This window comes from Trachemys scripta, chromosome 2 (assembly GCF_013100865.1).
Source record: "Trachemys scripta elegans isolate TJP31775 chromosome 2, CAS_Tse_1.0, whole genome shotgun sequence".
NCBI classification, from domain to species: domain Eukaryota; kingdom Metazoa; phylum Chordata; order Testudines; family Emydidae; genus Trachemys; species Trachemys scripta.
This window is the reverse complement of record NC_048299.1, coordinates 150,802,325-150,815,181: the sequence shown is the minus strand read 5'-3', so window position 1 is coordinate 150,815,181 and position 12,857 is coordinate 150,802,325. Positions and strand designations below refer to the sequence as shown.

Here is a 12,857-nt window from a genome sequence, read left to right as displayed (position 1 = left end):
CCTTGTTCATACAGAAACATGTATCACATTCAGGCCAAACACTGGCTTAAAAAGGAGCAAATCAGAAAGACTGAAATTTGCCCGGTGAAGAGAGATCTTCTTTACCAAGGATCACCACAGCAAGGATTTCTGAACATGCATGTAGAATTTGGCCTCCTCTGGGATCATTAATTAAAATCCCCACCCCCACCCCATGGGAAATGGGCACTCATATTTTCCTAGGAAAACCAAAATCTATAGTGTTGTGGTTCTTCAAAAAGCCAACTTTCCACTGTAAGCAAGACACTTCCTGCAAAAAAAAGATTTCATTTAACCAAAAATGGAAAAAATCCTGATCAGCTTTACACTTTAAGAATTTAAGAATCAAGTAGCAAAACACCCATCAGTATCATTATCCCCATTTTACAGATGAGGAAATGGAGGCAGAGAGGTGAATTAACTTGCCAAGTTCACACAGTGAGTCGGTGACAGATGGAAAAAACCCCTGAGACCTGACCCTCAAAACCCAGTTCTAAGCATGAGAAACACTATCACCTGCTGGGATGTCCGTCAGAGAGCACACCTATGGGAATCCACAGGAGGCGGCACCTCCTGATCCACCTGAAGGCCATGAGTAACCACACCACACTGTAGCTCTGGAGCCTAGCTTAAATCAGCCATGCCTAGTGGCTGGGGTCAGCCCTGATCAAACACTAGTTTCCAATTCAACACAGACAATCTCACCTGCAGGCAATTCCTTTTGTTGGAAACGGACATTACGAGAGCTCCTCCAAACTTCAAAAGCATCCTAAGGCATTCAAGGGTTAAGAATATATACAAAAGCAAGGCCCTTTAGAGTCAGCTCTGCGTTTCAGATCTCACTGTGCATTGCCCCTTGCTGAAAATTAAAATACTATAACGTGCTGCAAAACCCAGCACATTGTGTGCTTTTCTGTCTCTCTGAAAGACTTATTTGGAAACCTACCAAGCTGTTCAGGAGCAGGTTAGTCAGCCACACATACACACTTAGGGAGAAAAGCCTGCAGTATACAGCATTCATGCAGCACCCCCTGCTGGCTGATCCCAGCATGACACCAGTGGCTCCAAAAGTGTGCTGCGAAAGCAGTTTATGCGAAGAGGGTCAAACTAGGAGGACAGAGGGTAAAACTCAGTAAACAAGAGAAGGTTGGGGCATTTGTCCAAACAGTGAGAACTGTTGAACCATGGGGTCGTGTCTCAAAGAGAAGAGACTGAAGACTTGTCACTTGGGACACTAGAAGCCAACAGGCTTGATGTCCAGATGAAGAGGAGCAATCTTCCACTGTGCTGGGTTAAATGGGGTTTTGTGGACAGTTTCTATTTTCTAATGCCACCAGTTCTAGCATTAAAGTGGGGCTTGCCCCAAGGAAGAGGTGCTAGAAACACCAACCTGGGTTCCCACGTTCATTGCATCTCAGTGACTCCAGACAAAATCTGCTAGCTCGAGTTTACTGGTACCTAGATTCTTCTCCCCACCCACTAGCTACCAACCGTACCAACTCAGCCTGGGATCAGAAATGCAAGCTGAGCTCGCTCCTCATGGGCCATCACCAGATTCTGCAGGCCAATTTCTGGCCTTGGTTACACCAGTGCACTCTCACTTGAATCAGGCCTTTTGTCTAGGCAGCGAGGCCTAGTGGCAAAAGCCCTGGACAAGCACTCTGAAGATGAAGGTTCTATTCCCAGGTCTGCTACTAACCTGCCGATTGACCTTGAGAAAGTCACTGCCTGTCTATGCCAGTAACAATACTCACCTTTCTAAAGTGCATTGAGATCTATGGATGAAGAGCCATATGCAAGTGCTGCATATTAACACCTCACTGATGGCTGCTTGAGGGGCTCCCCCTCTTTTTAGGAGTATTGTACTTCAAGCAACTTGGGCAATGTGGAAGCAGAGAAAGAACTGACAGGAAGGGGATGCAATGCATGACAGTTCTTTCTCTGCTTCCACAGCAACATGGAGGGAGATTCCTTATTACCACCAAGTGGCCAGTGAAAGTGGTTCTCAACCCAGGGGCTTATCAACTGTGCAGTAAACCCCACCCCAGAGTACCAGCTTAAAGTTTCTTCTGTGTCAATTGCATCTCAGGATTGCACCAGCTGCTGCTGTGTTTCCAGTGCTGAAAAGAGTGACTGGCACAGTAATCAATGGGAAACCAGGACATCTCCGTGTTCTATCAGATACACAGGAAAAGTATTAAGAGTCGTCATCAATGGACTGTGGATATTTGTTTGCTTGCATATCCTTTAGGATGGTCACCTTGCAATGTGAGTCTGTTAGCTGCTAAGCAAGGTCAGGGCTGCTCTATATTAGAATGGAAAACCCGTGTACCACTCCGGGACAGCAATGGTGATTCTTCAGGTGGTGTTAAGGGCACTGTGCTGCCTTTCATATGAGATGCAAGTGGGAGGTCCTGACCACATGGTCATAAGAGAACCCAGAGCACTTGCTACCTGAGTAACCCGAGCATCTCTGGTCCCATTCCATCTCCATCCTCCCAGGAGTGCTTGCAAGGAGAATAAAAGGTCAATGGTGCCATCTAGCAGTCTTCTACAAATACAGCAAGCATTTCACATGGCTTGCAGATCTCTCATGCAACAGCATCCCCACGTGCTGTACCACACCCACTCTCCAATGCAGAACAGAAGAAGGAGAATGCTGCACTTTAAACAGCGGGAGTCAGATTCTGCACAGCCTAGCGCCTTGTGTCATCCTTTATATCCATAGAAAGTCAAGGCAAAGTTCGGAAGCGCTAGTATCAGTTCCAAGGTTATTTACTGGTTTGCAACATACATGCTGCAGCAGGAAAAACACCAGGCTAAGCATGCTGGCTTACAGTGACGGTTGTGCTCTGGTGACGTTCAGCTGTTTATTTCTCCTTTATGGCTAGCTAGGAAGCAAAGCTCAGATCGCCTAGCTGCGTAACGAGCCGGCAGCCTGCATCTCACCTTTGTGTCCCCTCTCTGCTGCTACTCATGCCTGGAACAGCCTCTCTTCATTCCAATACCCTCCTTAAGATGCCTTTTTTCTTGAAAGCCTTTCAGCGACAATGCCCAAGGAACAACGGCACAAGAGCCTTTGTCCAGCGAGCAGCAGACGGTCGGTGTCTACCTTAGGCTGCAAGCTCCTTGGCAGAGGGACGGTATCTTACTTTGAGTCTGACCAGCCCCAGGCCACAACGAGGGTAATCAAATCCCACTGTTCCTGGACCACTCTGAATAGCTCACCAAGCTCCTGGCTGACTTCGCTTTGGCCCATTCATCAGGGCCCAGCTTTTAATTTCCCCTGCCAAAGAATGTAAATATCAAGAGACTGAGCCAGTGAAGCTATTGCAGCTCGTCTGTCCTAAAGAGCTCTGGCTAATTGAGGAGTCCAGTTTAAAGAGCCAATGGAAGAGAATCTGGAAGACATTCAGGGTATGTCTACATTGCAATAAAACACCCATAGCACAGCCGCAGCTGGTCCATGCCAGCTGACTTGGGCTCGCAGAGCTAGGGCTGGGGGGAGCGGGGGGGGGGGGGGGGGGGAGGTCTATAAAATGGCAGTGTAAACATCTGGGCTTGGGCTGGAGCCCAGGCTCTGAGACCCTTCCCTCCTGAAGCGTAGGGATACCCCCTAGCGAGCCCAGGGAAACATTAGGTTTGAATTCACTTCAGAGACCACCCAAGATTCAGGTTCATCACAAAGTTTCCCAGGCCTGGGATTAAACCCATCAAGCTTTGTTTGGTGACACTCCTCCAAGTTGGTTCAAAAGCAGAGATGGGGGAAGCAAAACACAAAATTCAGACCTGGACCCAGTGTAAAGATTGGGCCCATTTGCAAACACTGGATCCAGGATCAGATTTCAAACTCCCAAACATCTGAGAAATTCAAATCTCCAGTTTCCCCTGCTCCTGCACTGGGTCAGGTTGGCTGAACCCAGCCCATCCTTTGAGTTTGCCATGAAGCCTTCAGGGTTTATTCCCGCACAGCTGCATTCAGCCAACACAGTACAAGTCTCACTCGAAGCAAAAGCTTGGCTTCTCTCTATTGCCCAGTAGGGGTCGCTACCGTGCTAGAAGTAGCTTATTCCCCAAGCAGGCTTGGGTAACCAGCTGGGTTACAAAACAGACAGGTGGGAAAGAACTAGAAGGGGAGAGGGGATTTACTGCTGGGTCACATTTAGTCACGTGTTTCCCTCTTTGTGGTGTCAAGAGCTGTAATGATGCAGAACGTTGCTGACAACCACGATATCTCACTGCCCAGTGCCCACCCACAGGGGCTTCCTGCTTCACGCCCTCTAGCTTGCCAAGCACAGCAGCCAGCGAATCTCTTTCCTAGGCAAGGGTCTCCATCCCAGGAACTCACAGTGCAGTGAATATCCCATCCTGCCAGTGCCCGAGCCCAGAGCCATTCAGCATTTTTCCGATACAGCCAATGGCTCTCCTCACAGTGATCTTCCATCAGAGTGTGGTTTAGATAGATCTCTTTCCAGAAGCCTTCAGAACCACTCCATGCCTCCATGATAACACCAGGTGCTCCCTCACTGAGTTTCGAAGCACTCCCAGTCCTGGAATGAGGGACTGAGCATGGCCCCCCAAGCTGCGATGCCCCTGCAAGGCAGTAGGATGCGTGGTCGCTAGACACCCAGGCTGGTTCTTGATTGCCATAGGGACTGAAGTGAAGGAGGCTCTCAGGCAGATGTCAGAGGCCCTCTGCCAGCAGAAAAGATCCAGACATCGATATCTGCTTTAACCCAGTCAAGTAATTGATTATAGTAGAAATGGGTCTCCAGAACAAACCTCACCCCTAAACCTTCCTCCCTCCTGTTCCCTTTCAGATACCACCAGCACCTCTCCCTCTTGTCTGGAGCACAGTCTGAGCCAAAACACACCTGTATACTTCCTGCAGGGCCTGCAGTTGCTGTTCCATCTCTCCCTGAAAACTGGCTTATGCTCTGTGCCGAGCATTCACCTAGGCCTAGGTGGTTTGGGGACTGGGTCATCAGCAGCTCTGAGTCACTTCTTCCAAAGTCCTTGCTACTGCAGTTCAGCCACTCCATGTGCCCCTTGACAGGACACAGGAGCCTGGGGAAAGACCCCAGTGCAGCTACACCAAGCTGTGCCGTTTAGAAACAAGAGCTAGTCTTTGAATCTGATTGACACCTCCTACCGCCTGACCAATGCAGTGCAGAGATGGGCAGGACAGGTCATCCTCTAACGCACATACAAATGTTAGGAGGTGCAATGGTTTCCAGACTACAATTTAAATGGCAAGTGTTATACAGCGTCCCTCAGCCAATAAAGCGACAAGACATGTGAAGTGTCCGGTTTGCACAAATTACAAAAGATCTGCAGTTATGCACTACAACAACCCACAGTTCATTCTGGCTGCGCAGCCAGTGGTTTCAACAGACCAAACATTGCCTTTACAAGACAGTGGCACATAAACAGTGTCAGGGACACGGTCCAGTAATATAGCTCCCAAACTAAGGTTTTGGGGGGAAAAGAAAGTTTGCAAAACTAAGCCAAATAAAGATATTTGCAAATTCATTTCTACTTCAATTCAAACCAAACCTAAATCCAAACAAGAGAACTTAAAAAAATCTGCCAGACAATTGGTTTGCAACCAAAATCCTGCAGCTTTGAACTAATGCAGGAGAGTCAGGAAGTGACACTGACTAGATACCAAAGTGAAATTGACCAGCCTAGAGTTGTTGGGGTTTTTTTGTTTTTGCAGAAGAGCTATGTGTAAGCTTGTCTCTTTTGCCAAAAGAAATTGACCCAGTAAACAATATTACCTCACCCCGCTTATCAGTCTAATTTGGTTATCCATGAGCAGTGGAATACAAGTAGTGAGCAGCTCCAGAAGTAAAAGGAAATTGTTTAAGTGGTCAGATTTAATATCCAAGGTGGCACTAGTAACACAGGCAAGAAAAATCTCACTTAAAATCATGTTTGTAAAAAGCAGCCCTGATATCTTAATAGAATTCATGTGGTTTAAGTGCAGACAGTGAGATTTTTCACAAGCACTCCCTGTTATATTTTCACAAGAACCAAAAAGTCCTACTTTAAATTGCTGCAGCCATCCATGAAAGGATTGGGCAGAAAAAGCCAACTGAGCAGTTATCTTCAAAAATACATACAAGTGAAATCTGAACCAAAGCGCTACGGAATTTGGAAACCAAGAAGCAGCAAGCCAAGCTGCACCCCCTGTTAAGTGCCAGTGAATTAGCACAGTTACAAAAAAGAACCTATGGTTACATTTGATCTGACATTTATGTCCAACAGCCATGGAATTTCACTTTTGTGAAGATGCCAGGGCCAAGTCCACTGGGTATATGTGCACTTGTTGGCCCACCTCTGCTCCCAATGCAGCCAGTAGAGGCTTTTTCCACTGAAGACAATAGAAGCAGACAGACAGAGACCAATGAGGAATTTTTTTGTGAAAGTCCCACCCAGAAACTGAATCTCCCATTTCACTTAGTGCATCTCAGCTGGACTTTGATGCTCGACTGAAGCAAGAGCTGGTTTTCTTCCACAACACAAATATCACCCGCAGAGTGCATGAGTTTAAAAGCTCTCTCTGGGCAGGGCCGGCTCCAGGCACCAGCCCACTAAGCTTGTGCTTGGGGCGGCACCTGGAGGGGCTCGCTGCCCCGCTCCCCCTGCCCTCCGGCCGCCCTCCCCCCCCCGGTGCCCTCTCCCCGGCCGCCGGGGAGAGCGGAGCCCCAGCTGGGGCTCGCTGCCCTCCCCCCGGGGCTCCGGCCGTCCTCCCCTGCCATGCTGGGGGGAGGAGGGGTGCGGCCGGAGGCTTTTTTGCCTGGGGCGGCAAAAAAGCCAGAGCCGGCCCTGTCTCTGGGCTCAACACCAACCACTTAGCGCCCTCCCTGGGGGAATGTTTTATGCAGAGCACAGATTACTAGCTACAATCCCATCAGTTGAGGGGCGTCAGTGAAAAAACTTCAGGTTATAGAGATATATGGCTGAGTATTTCACAAAGAAATTAAGATCTCTAGTGTACATATAGCCCTTGTCCTTTAAGAAAACTTGACTATTGAATTCCTGTTCCCTGATTCCCAAAGGACACCGTCTCCTGATGATGCACTTCTTTGCGGTGTATTATTCAGACACTAGAGTCTGTGCGCAGTGTGGAGTTCCAGGCAGGGGTATGGTCCTTGGGAAACAAGGCTGGAGCCTAAGCTGTGTGGAAGCCTGTCAGTGCTTATCTATAAGTGGTAGCTATTTTCTCTAATAAATGCCTCCATTTAAGGCACACTGTGATACAAGATCACATGAGAAATTTGTCCACGTTTAATCCACAATCCAAATACCTTAGACAAAAGCCCACAGATTCTTCTGTATGGCCCAGTGCAACTACACATAAGGGACTTGATTTAGGCTTTACCTTGTCAGCCTGTGGATAGGCAATCTTTGGGCTGCGCCACTCCTTGCTGATCCGTTTCCGGTACTGATTGCACTTGGGGATGTATGTGCAGCCAACGTCTCCCAGTTCTGGGTAGAAAACCTCCAAGTCCCCTCTGGAAAGGAATAAGGGGCAGGAGGAGAGAAATACTGGGGTAAGACTGTGGTGTGTAGGGCTGCTTTTGTGGGGAAATGAGGAATGAATCAGCTCTTATTTTCTGAGGAGGTTGTGAAGGCTAGGACTATAACAGGGTTTAAAAGAGAACTAGATAAAATTCATGGAGGTTAAGTCCTTTAATGGCTATTAGCCAGGATGGGTAAGGAATGGTGTCCTAGCCTCGGTTTGTCAGAGGGTGGAGATGAATGGCAGGAGAGAGATCATTTGGTCGGTACCTGTTAGGTTTACTCCTCTGGGACACCTGGCATTGGTCACGGTCGGTAGACAGGATACTAGGCTGGATGGACCTTTGGTCTGACCCAATATGACCGTTCTTATGAGGTCCTTAAACCAGGGCCATGATACTAAAAGGAAAATGAACTCAGCCCCCTTGAACCTTCCTTTAGTGTTGGTCTCTCAGAGAATAATGGAAGCACCCATCACGTTAAGTGCTTTTCTGAGCTGGGATCTGAGATGTAAAACCCAGCTCTTGGCCATTTGTGATCTTCTAGGACCTTTTGGCACATTGTTAGTGCTTGGTGTATCTGCCCACCCTAATTGAGAAATTCCAGCCCACCTGTAGTTAGGAGATTACTGAAGTGTCATAACGTTTTGCTAGATTCTGTGGTGGTTTATTTTCCAAAGGTGCACAAAAGCAAGAGATGCTGCGTCCCTCTGCTGGAACATGCTTCCCTTCCCCTTTGCCCAGTGATTAAGGTTTTAGTCTGGGACTTAGGAGACCCCAAGTCTGTTCACTGCTCTGCCACGCCACAAGCTTCCTGTGTGACCTTGGGCAAGTCACTTTGTCTCTCTATGCCCCCGTTCTTCTCCCCATCTGTAAAATGGTGCTAAAAATACTTCCCTATCTGACATAGGGCACTCTGAAGCTCTGGTAACAAGGGCCATATAAATAACCAAGGCAGACTTCTGAATCATTTTTCCTTACCATGTCATGTAACACCAGAGAAACTGCACATTGTCATAGACCTAGAACGAATTACACTGCAATCAGAACTACAGGTCATGCCTTTATGCGAGCTCCAGATTAACAGAGAAGATGGCCTAGGGCTGCTCTAAAGGTTAGCTGGAACCGACATGAACCTTGTAAGAGGAGCCATTAAATCCTCCAGCCAACGGGGAAGCTAAGTGAATGCACAATATATGAACAAGACAGGAACAATTGTGCACATAGGGCAGGAGAGGTGGAGAGTTCAAAGCAAGATGTTCTTGTTTGTGACATGTGGGAGGAAATCAGAGATGGGATAAAATATACTAATAAGTAGCAAGGTTAAGTCCTTAATAATTTGGGAGCTCAGTTTAAGTTGCTTATTTTTAAAATGAACATTTCAGTTCACCTTGAAGAAATGGAGATGCTATTTTTATGCAAAAGTCCTTAGTAATACTGTTAAAAATAAAAAGAAAGACAGATGCACCATCCCTTCTCGTCTCCTAGCTGTGCTTCTGGGTCCAACACCCCATACAAATCCTCAATAGAGGATGAGCCACAGCCCTGAAGCACCAAAACCACAGATCCTCTACAACCTAAGCGAAGCAGCACCATTGTTAGCCAGTAACATCAGTGACCCGTTATTCTCCAATGGAGCAGTCGTTAGAAGGAGCCATAAGGTATGTTACTTCCCCACAACGTTGATGCCGTCTCTTCTGTTGTCAAAGCCTGTAAAAGTAGCTTTCCTGCATTCTCCCCCTTTCAAATCTCAGATCAAGTATTCTCTTGATATGCTCACTTTTGAGCTTCCAAGGTCTCGCCCCTGCCATGGCCTTTTAAAAAAAAAATAGCCTTTACTCAAAACAAAAATTTCTGCTTAAACACCATACACACACCCACACACTCTATTTAGAAAACAATGTGGAAAACCCCACAAGAAAAACATGTTTGGGGTTTCTTTTAAGCCTGCTCTAGCTATTATTTATCTTCATCTTTGACTCAGTGAAGCATTTTGCAGGACAGAGGCTATACAAATTAAAGTTACAGTCGACTGTATTGTACAGGTCAGGGAATGATTAAAACGTGACCAGGTGAGGATGCAAGGACCAACCTTGCATAAAATAATGCAAAGACTAGAAGTCCCAGTGGTCTGTACATTACCTTGGTCAGAACTTAAGGTCAACCTCAGAGCAGACAGACAATGGATTTAGCTTTGCCCCGCCATGCTGTCAGGGCTCGCATTCACTACACTAGGAGGCTACAAGCCAGATTTATGAAGGGCCTGGTTAACATTACGAACAATAGCATTTGTAGCTGCAGACCAAAAGAGAAGGGAAGTCAGATTTCATGCTTCAGGGCACTATTAGTTTACCATAAAAGGGTCAGGAAGGGTCACCATCCTTTCACTTCCGTTGCATGCAGGATTGCCCATGAGACCCACTGCATGGGGAACTACCTTCTTTTGATGTATGAGCTTAGCCTACAGCTGGCAGCCAGAGGATACCTGATGCAATGACTTATCAGGTCAATCTGGTATGGCAAGTCCTACATTCCTGAGCACGTTGAGACCTGCAGGCTTCTCCTCCACAGGCCCCCCAGATACATGGTGTTTCAAGGCACTGGCAAATCTGAGAACAGCAACAAGTGGAAGCTGCTCACCTGCAGAACTTGTAGTCCTGGCCAGTCAGCTTCTCAAAGACGCAGGTGCCCGTGTGTTCATCCCCTGCGAAGGCCTCACCTCCCCAAGCAGCGACACCAGCCAAGCCTGCAACCAGCACCACAGCGGCCAGCAGCTTCATCCTGACCTGTCAGAGACCAAGGGACATCAGGTTAGAGCTTTCCAATGGCAAGTGGCACCCCAGACCTTCTCAGCAAGGCCTCTTCTCCCACACACAGGCTCCCTTTGGCACCGAGTGCAGGACAGTGGCTTCCTGAGGAGCCAGCCCTCCACCAGAGCACGCACCTCATCTCCCTTTCAGCTCTACTGCAATGAGACGGTTTGCAGCTGCCTTGCTGTTTCACTGGCAGTGTGAGCGTTTCCACTGCATCTCTTAGCCCTGCTCGCTATCTAGTCCTGGAGATAAGCTGCAGACAAAGCAAAGCCATTCTTACAAATCACTTTTGCCTCTGCCAATTCTACATCATTTACATCTCTGTTATGTCAGAGGGTAATTGCATTTACTAATGACAGACAGCACCAGGGAACACAGGACTCCCACCAGGCTCTGTCTGCTGCTAGCCCTTAGCAAGACCTTGCTCCTCGGAGGGCCCCATTGCTGCCTTGTGTAACAGGCAGCTGAGCAGACCTCAGAAAAAAATAAATCAGCTGCACTTCTGCTGTTTGCTTTGGGTACACAGGAGGGAGAAGACAGTGAGTGGCTTTCCCTGGCTATAGCTGATGCAAACTCAATTCAAGTGTACCCACTATTCCTCCATGCCCCCCACTCCATACTCCCTCTCTCCTCCCCCATGCCTTGTTGGGCTTTCTTCCAGCTATAGCAATGGATCTATCAACATTTTCCTGAACACATTCATGGATGCAACCTGCTACACTGCCCTGAAGCTCCGGTACTGGCCACTGCCAGAGACCGGATACTGGGCTAGATGAACCATTGGTCTCACTTAGCATGGCAGTTCTTGCATTTTGAATTCCATATTTGAATCAATACTGCAGCTCTAAAAAACACGCAGCTGAAGCAGATGAGGTTTGGGGCTGAACCCAGAAAACCCCAGAAAGAGAAGATGTAGTGTTCTGGTCTCCCTTCTGATACAATCTGGGCCAGTAGATGGGATGATGGATTGGGAGTCAGGAGACCTGGATTTGATTCCCCTGAAGTACAAGCCTGACTGTTCCCTCCCACCCCACTATTCTTTGTTTTGCCCTTTTAGACTGTAAGCTCTTGAGGGCAGGAATTCTCTCACTATGTGTGTGCAGTGTCTAGCACACCCAGGCCTCCAGAGCATTGTTTGTACTACAGTAGTGCCTAGGTCCCATCAGTATGTAGCATGTCTTAGAGTTGTCCCTCAGGATGCGCACTCTCTGAGCAGTCAACACTCTGTTGGCTAGTCAGTGATCAAAGCAGACATCCTTACTCTGCAGTACTAGCCAGGGTTAAACCAAGGTTTCTCTCTGAATAGTCATGTGAGTTCCCTGCTGCTTTTTGTAACACAGTGAAGCACAGCTTCACAGTGTGGGGGAAGAGGAGGGAGGTTTGCATGAAACACGGCCTCATTTCACCCAAGAAATTCAAATGAACACATTTAACTACTGAGAACAATTTCCATGGACGCTGCAGCTAGCCAGCTCGTCACGGAGTGAGAAGGGGCTTTGGAGCCTCAGTGAGGAACACAGCATAGAGGCCTAGGAATCAAACGGGAATTCGTTCTGCATATTTTTAAATCAAGGTTGGATCCCAAGATCTCTGCTCTAGTTCAAACAAGAATTAATTCAGGGAAGTCCTATGACCTGTGCTAAGCAAGTCAGACTAGATGAGCACACGCTGCCTTTCTGGCTTTATAAGATATGAAGGTTTTATACCTGGGGTTCCCATTCTAGACAGTCACACACTAATTCACTTTGAGTGGTTCCACCATAGCCTCTCGCAGTGGATTCCCTCCAGTTACTAGGCAGAGCCTGTCCCCCACCAGAGGGGTTGTGGCACCTTTAAGCCTTCAGTGGAGCCTTTATTATTCAAAATTTGTAAATCAAGAAGGGGTCAGAGAGCTTATTCCAGGAGAACTGTGGATTTGTATGTGGTAGGATGCTTTGGGTATATTTACACTGCGATAAAAAACCCCCTGGCACCAGTCTCAGAGCCGGGGCCAGCTGACTCGGGCTGGGGTTATAAAACAGTAGTGTAAATGTTCGGGCTTGGGCTGGAGCCTGGCAGGAGGGTCTCAAAGCTCGGGCTCCAGCCTGAGCATCTACACTGCAAACGTATAGCCCCACATCCCAAGTGGGCCGACACAGGTAAGCCATGGCTGTGGCCTTGGTCTTCTATTGCAGCGTAGATGCACCCTTACACACCCCACCGTGCTAGATGTCATACACACACGTAGTAAGTGACCGTCCCTGCCCAGGAGCTTGCAATGGATACAACATCCAAGCAGATAGTTGGCAACTGAGGACAGAGCTTAAGTGACTTGCCCAAGGTCGAGCAGGGATTGGATGCAAGTCCCACTTAAGCATGAGTCCAGCTTTCCTGCTGGACTTCCTGCTACTTCTTTTCCCTTCTCTGGAGCACCTACCTCTGTTTCTGCCTCTCTTGGTTGCTCCCTAATTCAGGAATAGCTAACAGGGAGAGGAAATTGCCCTTCCACAGCCCCCTCTCC

General features: G+C 47.9%; 1 protein-coding gene across 5 annotated transcripts in view; it reads right to left on the bottom strand.

Annotated features, from left to right (window-relative positions):
- The window catches only part of PEBP4 (phosphatidylethanolamine binding protein 4), a 218,759-nt gene that overhangs the window by 192,626 nt on the left and 13,276 nt on the right, over nucleotides 1-12,857 (bottom strand). For 3 of the 5 annotated variants that reach the window (XM_034761859.1, XM_034761860.1, XM_034761858.1), the window contains exons 2-3: nucleotides 10,185-10,330; nucleotides 7,406-7,538 (exon numbers count right to left, since the gene is read on the bottom strand). In XM_034761859.1, the coding sequence (XP_034617750.1) occupies nucleotides 7,406-7,538; nucleotides 10,185-10,324 (273 nt within the window). In that variant the 5' untranslated portion in view covers nucleotides 10,325-10,330. Of the gene's footprint in view, nucleotides 1-7,405; nucleotides 7,539-10,184; nucleotides 10,331-10,488; nucleotides 10,791-12,857 lie in introns of those variants that run through there. The other 2 variants (XM_034761861.1, XM_034761857.1) reach the window with 2 other exon arrangements.